The sequence below is a fragment of the Epinephelus moara genome, chromosome 24, assembly GCF_006386435.1.
Source record: "Epinephelus moara isolate mb chromosome 24, YSFRI_EMoa_1.0, whole genome shotgun sequence".
NCBI classification, from domain to species: domain Eukaryota; kingdom Metazoa; phylum Chordata; class Actinopteri; order Perciformes; family Serranidae; genus Epinephelus; species Epinephelus moara.
Window position 1 is genome coordinate 49,437,734 of NC_065529.1, and position 7,900 is coordinate 49,445,633.

At 44.6% G+C, this 7,900-nt stretch overlaps 1 protein-coding gene across 1 annotated transcript in view; it reads right to left on the minus strand.

Annotated features, from left to right (window-relative positions):
* eif6 (eukaryotic translation initiation factor 6) overlaps positions 1–7,572 on the minus strand; it is a 9,585-nt gene extending 2,013 nt beyond the window's left edge. Inside the window, exons 1-6 of the mRNA XM_050037726.1 lie at positions 7,464–7,572; positions 7,020–7,174; positions 4,377–4,462; positions 3,816–3,991; positions 2,239–2,415; positions 686–870 (exon numbers count right to left, since the gene is read on the minus strand). Coding sequence (XP_049893683.1) covers positions 686–870; positions 2,239–2,415; positions 3,816–3,991; positions 4,377–4,462; positions 7,020–7,126 — 731 coding nt within the window. The 5' untranslated portion in view covers positions 7,127–7,174; positions 7,464–7,572. The remainder of the gene's footprint in view (positions 1–685; positions 871–2,238; positions 2,416–3,815; positions 3,992–4,376; positions 4,463–7,019; positions 7,175–7,463) is intronic.
* Between the last annotated feature and the right edge of the window lie 328 nt (positions 7,573–7,900).

Sequence of the window (7,900 nt, forward strand, 5' to 3'; positions counted from 1 at the left end):
AAGAAGAAGAAGAAGAAGAAGAAGAAGAAGAAGAAGAAGAAGAAGAAGAAGAAGAAGAAGAAGAAGAAGAAGAAGAAGAAGAAGAAGAAGAAGAAGACACCTACCAGACAATAAATGTCTTACCTCTAATTTTATAATCAATAAAAAAATCATCTCATGTAAACTTGCAGAAACAACAAATGTGGCGTCCAGGAGACGTCCAGTGTGACGTAACATTACTGTAGTACTGACACAAATTAAGTTAAACTATGCTGCTAGTGCTGAGCAGTTACAAAATGAACAGATGGTAGCTGGTGTGTAAGTGTGTGAGTGTGTGAGTGTGTGTGTGTCCATCACACAACTGCAGAAACACCTTATTCAGGCTGTGAGAAAGATGAAAAGCATCTCAGACGGTAATTTTATACAGTGTGTGTGTGTTGGCGTGTAAGTGAGGAGCTGTGTGTGATGAGAGTGTTAATGAGTCAGTCTGTCCCACACGTGTTGCGAAGGATGCGTGTTACAATCATTTCAGCAGGAAGATGTGGGTCAAATCAAATCTGGGTTGTTACGAATTAACTCTGAATTCGTTAAACGAACTCCTTCAGCTGAATATGTGAGATAATGTTTACAGCTCGTACACTGGAGTGAAGATGATGATGATGATGATGATGATGATGATGATGATGATGATGTGTGTGTTAGTCACCTGTCGATGAGCGAGTCTCTCATGCTGGTGGCGATGGCGGAGGGCTGTGCCGAGTCGCTGAGTCTGAAGACGCTCTCGATGACCGACAGCTCGGTGCTGGTGGTGTCCAGGCCGCAGAACGCGCACCAGTCGTTGACCACCATCCCCGCCGCGATCACCTCACTGCCTCTGTTCACCGTGCCGGCCTGAACAGGAAGTTAGGGGTAAAATTTCACTCAGTCTCACAGAATAAACTCTTAGCTTCTACTGTTGATGGATAGAGAACATGTGCCGTCTCCCGTCTGTGCAGAACTGATCTTTATCTCAGGACTCCATGACGCCGTCTCTAAGGTTGCTCTGTGATGTTTTTCTGCCTCAGCATTCGCAACCAATCAACTACAAGCACCACGAGCACTTTTATTCACCAAGACCATTCACAGCTGTGAGGGACCACAGACTGTACAAAATAATAGATGTAGCCACCGTGACGTCACCCATTGGTTTTATACACTCCCATTTTGAAGCCTCGAGTTCGGCATTTCCGCCGCCATCTTGGTTTTTTGGAGCCACAAGTGGCCATATATGGATGGGATCACACCTCTCTGAGCTTCCACGTAACGAGGAAACCTTTAATGCCAAGTTCAGACCAAAGATTCACGACGAGACTAATTCGCTTTAAAAAACTGCAGAGAAAAGTTAGTGTTTTGAAGCCTCGAGTTCGGGGTTTCAGCTGTCACCATCTTGGTTTTTTGGGGACAGATGTGATCATATTTGGACGGGAGGCTAGAGGTGTAGAGGAGCGAAGGGTGGATCTGACTCACAGGCCCTTTTTACACAGAGCCGCTACAAAGTCCCTTCTTTATGCCTCCTTTTCTTTAAATAAACATAAAACATACACGTCGGCAGCACTTTATAAAAAACAACAATGGCATTAATGTGACAGTACCAATCACTTCCTGTCCCTGTTATATGGCGGCTGATCTCGTCCTCTGCTCAGAGAGTAAGGAGCTCCTGCACGTTATTGTTTTCCCACTATGCAGACATTTACTGCCGCTGTATTTTGTCTTAGAGTTAGCTGCTAACTGCTAACAGTGTCTTTTTACATCTCCTGTCATGGGTCACATTTATCTGCTGGTTTCACAGCCTCACACTGAATGACAGATACAATCTAAATAGCACAGATAACTCGACTTAGTTAACCTCCTCTACCCGTCAATCATCACTGGGGTTGGGCCCTGCAGTGATAGTTTCTACTCGCCATGGAGCTCCAGGGTCAGCCTCCCAGATTCAGGGCACTGTGGCGGCTCCACAGAGCTGTATCAATGTCTGTTCCCCCATCAGATAGTGTTTCCCTCTTGTCCCTCAGTGGTTAGGGTTAGAGAGAGGGTTTACTTTAGGTTTTAATTGGGAAAGACCACATTCGACACAACACCTGACCAACTACGCAGTGCCTCCACCTCCTGACTGAACCTGGCGTTCTCACCCACATGTGCTCTCAGATACTGTGGATTATTTAATGTGAAACAGTTCTCAGTAGTACCGACGTTATTCAGTCAGTATCCATCCCTACTCACCACGAGGGGAACTTGTAGCAGAGACGACAGCTCGTCCTGGTCTTCTATAGACGTCTTTGGGTGGACGAGGCCTCCCTGGTTGCTGAACGCGCAGTAGGAGCCGACCAGGACCTGTTCTGCGACCGTCTGACGGAAAACCTCCACCTTCAGAGTGTCTGCAAGGATCTCCTCTGTCTCCTGGATGAAGGGGGGAGAGCATGAGTCAAATTATACACAACTTCAACTGATCACAGAGAGATCATCTGCAGCTTTACTGTTTATTTCTTTTTATTACAACTGCATCTGAACTGGAGCTCAATCATTCATTTATCATATCATTTATTTGACTCAGCCATGAACAGTTTAGGTTATGAAAGAAATCACAGTTTACTAGAACCCAAATGGACTGCTCTCAGTCTGTAGCCTCATTTACACCACTGCTTCAAGGCAGGTGTTTCTAGTCTTAAGTTTGACTTGTCTGTATAAAAAGGTACAACCACAGCATCGGGGGGGCAGAGTTGTCTCGCTTCTAAGAGGACAGTGGAGGTAGCACCAAAATGGCCGTCTGTGTAAAAGGGACAGCTGGCAGGACGGGACCATTGATGGGACAGGTGTGACATTTTGACGACACGGTATGTGTGCCACCCACCGCAAGACTTTTTTTTTTTAAAGATTTTTTTGGGGCATTTTTGCCTTTAGAGATAGGACAGTTAAGCATGAAGGGGGTGGAGAGAGAGGGGTAATGACATGCAGCAAAGGGCCACAGGCTGGAGTTGAACCTGGGCCGCTGCTGCAACAGCCTTGTACATGGGGCACCTGCTCTATCCACTAAGCCACCGATGCCCCAACTGCAAGACATTTTAAAAGCAGCTAACAGCAGTTAGCAGCTAACTCAGAAAAGAACAGCAGCCGAAAATTGAAGAAACAATGAGGTCAGGGAGCTCCTTACCCTCCGAGCAGAGGACGAGATCAGCCAACATTTAACAGAGATGGTAAATTATTGTCACTGTCATCTGTTTGCGGCTCAGTTTATGTGACGTATCGTAACATATTGTGGGTCAGAGTAGCCAGAAAAGCACGCTGACTTACAAACCGCAAAATTGGACCGGATCTAGAACATCCTGGTATTTCTGGCGTACTGCATTTGACATGCTCTGTATTGGGACATACAACATCTCTCTCTAGCATGCTATATAGTATGGTAATATGAGTATTGGAATGCACAGGTGTTGTCGTGACCACCACAGAGGGCTCACCTCTCAAATCATCCTATTGGATAATGGGGAAAAAAGCGGAGATGACGTGGGCGCTTTTTCACTCTGAGTTCAAGTTTTTACAACCTGACAAGCTCAGAGCGCTCTAGAAAAAAAAATGCCAGGCACCTTGATTCAAAAACAGCAAGAAAAAAACTTCATTCTCATTAATAACAATTACAAAAAGCTTCCTGTGTGATCAGGGCCTTTGTCACTGTGTCAGAGTTTTGTGAAAGCACCACTAGCCAACTCCACAATATTGTTATCATGTCATTATTGTTACACGGTCAGTCGTTATGAACGTCTCTTCAGGTACAACTGTCAGTGTGTGTGTTTGTCACTCACCCTGTCGAGGTCGGGATGGACCAGCGCTACGTAGTCGTTGCAGGCGATGACGTTACCGAGAGCAGACAGCCTCTCCTCGACTCTCTGGATCCTCACTGTATCTGGCAGACTGTTTCTGATGTGCTGCAGCTCCTGATCTGTCGTGCTGTTGGGCACCAAAAGACCGTGACGGTTTCCTGATGACAGCACAGACAGAAAGTGATCAGGAACACTGACGTGTCTGTGTCGGTGGGTTTCTTTAAGATGACATGCCTCAAGAGGCTGATTGGAATAAATTAAGTACAAACAGTTTCCAAAGATTTGGCTTGTGTTTCTATTTGAGCCGTTGTGTTGATGGGAAGAGAAGAAAAGAGGAGTGCGGTCAGTGTTTTAAAACCGGGAAAAAGTGAGGAAAAACAAAGAAAGATCAAAATCACAGGATGAAAGAAAGAAAGGTGTTGTTGTAAAGGATCAATGTGCTATAAAGACTTCCAGCAGCCAGATGAAAGAGGAAACAGGCCTAAGAAGTGTGTGTGATTGTGTGTGTGTGTGTGTGTGTGTGTGGTCCAGATTGTTACTCACCCACACACATCCTCCCTATGATGCGACAGCCTGCTATGGAAGCGTGAACCACTGGGATGGTTTCTGACAGTTCCCCCTCGAACACACTGCAGTCACACAAACAACAGCCTGTCACTACTTTCAGCTCTGCATGGAAACCGACCAGCGATGAACTGGACTGGCTGTTCGTTCCTGAGCCAGCTGTCGATACACAACTCATCCAGAAGACAACGGAGCCATTTACAAAAAATCTTCTCACAACTTGTCTGACTTTTGTTTGACTAAACTGCTGATGGGATGATGCTTCTTGAGCAGCATGAGTCAGTTCAAAATGTTGGTTACATTTAACAGAGGGCTCCATGCTGGATCACTAACATGCTGAAGGGGGTTTATACTTAGTCATAAACTGCACATGTGGCTGACTCCATTATGAGCATTTATACTTGTGAGGTGGTGTGTCTGTGTCACTCTGCAGTTACACCTGCAAAACACTAGTCAGCGGTGGGGTTTCTGTGAAGTGCTGTTAAGTTTAGTTGATTCAAAACACACATTAAACACACATTAAACATGGCTTAATAGAGACAGTTTCAAACACAAGTACACAAATCAGCTTCACTATAACTCGCAGCATTCACAGACAAACACTCGACTCAACGAGTCTTCATCAGACTCGTTGAGTCGAAACGCGTTGATATCCCTGTGCTTATTAAAGGATTTTTAATATTACCCCGGAGTGCCTCTGACTTTTCAGTTTGGACTGCATCTTTGAACATCTTTTGAAACTTTCAGTTTACAACCAGGACAGTCCCACTGTTTCTATTACTATTTCATTCCCTGTCTTTGAAGAGCCCCTGAGCGTTTTTTTGTCTTTTGACAATTTTGACCCAGTGCAGCACTCACTTTTTTCTATTTTGCGGTACTATACTGCATTTGGAAAATACCGGTACTTTGAAATTGATTCAATTCATTAATTTAGTTAGTTTATTTTACTCATTTATGCACACAAACACCTTTCTTGTTCCTATTGGAGCACAGATTGCACAAGTGGTGTGTATGACAACACCTGTATCAACATTCGCAGCTGGCTCACGTGAAAAAAGACAAGAGAAAGTCTGCCTTGCAAAGGGAGACAACACGAGACAACACCAACTTGGTGAAACATTTGAGCAATCAAACCGTGACGTCCGTACCGAAGTACTTTCGAACCATGATTTTTTTGGTACCGTTACACCCCTACTATTTATTGTTCTAAAGGTTTGTAGCCAAAAGGACTTTTCCTTAGGAAGAGTATCGAAAAGTATCGAAATTCATATTGGTATGGGTACCGAAACAAAGATTTTGGTATCGTGACAACACTACATTGTATAAATTAGCCTAGCAGCTAGCAGACTTTTCCTCTACTCATATGAACCTAGCAGCTAGCAGACTTTTCCTCTACTCATATGAAGCCAGGGACAACAGCAACATGTAACAAAGATAACGTTACAAAATTCAGCTCCATTACAACTCACAAGGTTCACTGACAAAACAACTGTCTTATACTAAACACGTTTTCCAAACAAATACAACATGCTAACATTATTAGCACAAGCCTATGGCATTTTACATTGTATACGGGCGCACTCACACTAGGGCCAGTTGTTCCATACCGTGCTGAAGCTCGAATGCCCCCCCCCTCCCCTGTCCCCCGCTGGCCCACACTCACATTGCCCTGAGCCCAAGTGTACTCAACCTCACGTTGAAATACGACCTCTTCATCTGACCAACGTGAACCCTTCGACGGCGCCATTGCTATTGTTGTTGTGGAGGGATGGTTGCATGGTTCACACGTCATCACCATGTTTCGCACGTTGCGTACGTAACCTTGTGCACATGCATGACCAAGTGTACCGTGCGTAAGCACACTTCTTCCAACGGTACCGGGCCAGGGAAGCGTACTGTACTCAAGCATGGTACACTTGCACTCACACTAGCCAAATAATCCGGACTTTAGGGGGCAAACGTGCTTGAGCATGGTCCGATTGCCTTGTGTGAGTGCGCCCTATATTAGCCTAGTGATGAGCGGAGATTTCCTCTGCTCATATGAAGCCAGGATAGATCACACACAAGACTTAAAATGCTATTTTAGTGGAGGCTTTATTGTCTTCACAATTTATTGTTTCTTATCTGTGAAATTAAAGTAAATAAAAGCTTTGTTTCCACTGAGGGAAATGGTTTCAGCTTACAGAGACAGACAGGAGGTCTGTGTCACCGCCACATGTAGTGACATTTCTGGGGAGGTGCACATCAGCTACAGCATAGGGCACACTACATCGACGCAGAGCCTACACCGTAGGTATGGTGCCAATTTGACGCAGAAATATAAATTCTGCATGAATTTCAAAGAGGATCCCCACAAATAATTGAATGTATGGAATCATGTTCTATCTGGTACGTATGTTGTGTGTGGAAAAAGGAAACGAACAGTAAGGAAAAGTGACAACAATTGGGTGAGTTCAAGTTTAGTGTCTTTAATTTAAGAAGAAAACAAAATCTATTCTATTGCTAGGTTCAGGTCCGATCACAGCAGCAGAAGCTAATTTAGACAGACTGAACCAAGTTAACACACACATGTTTAAACTCCATTAAACTTAAGTGCCACGTGTATTAAAGGCAACACTTCACCTGTAGAAGTTCTCCGAGCCGCCGACAGCCACCAGACAGTATGTGTTGGTGAGTTTGGCGAAGCAGCCGATCTCGTTGTTTTTCTCAAACGATGCTCTCACAGCCATGATGATGATGATGATGATGGTGATGAGGAGGAGGGTTGACTTCTGATCCTGAAACAGCACGGAGTCTTTAAAACACTGGTCTTTGATCACACTCACGAGCTGCTGCTGATCACATCACACACTGAGTCTGTTCATCAAATCATTTACGAGCTGAGCGGCTGTGACAGTTCAGCAGCTCCTACCGAAGCTAACCGGCTAACGTTAGCTAGCTCTCAGAAGTTTACCGCTCAGCAGCCGGAAATGAAAATGTTTCCTCCACAGTCAGCTTCGACACAAAACACACTGATGGTCGTTTTTAAATGGCTCCTGATATTCAGTGGAAAGGAGGTAAAGTTACCTGGGTACAGCTCGTGGCCTCCCAACATGCGTGGTGATTCCCTTCGATCACACGTGTTCACTTCCGCCTCGGAGGTCAACGCGATGACGTAGAACGTACCGTGCGTTATATCACCAATAAGGTCACAGTGAAGAGTTCAGAGGGAAACCACACAGCACTGTGTCTGTAAGCCCCAGGGATTTATAATGAATGTAAAAGCAACGAAGAATGAATAATAATAATAATAATAATAATTTCTTTGCTTATGCTGTTGTTCAGTTTTTAATATACAGCCTTCACCTCCCCCCCACATGCTTGTGTACACACAGTACACCTGTCTATTCTGTACTTCTTTTCTTTTTTTACCCATTGAGTGCACAGTTGCCCACGTACAGTTTCACATGGTGTGTGTTTGGGATACAGGTCATAGGAAATTGCAGATTAAATAGTCAACTGAA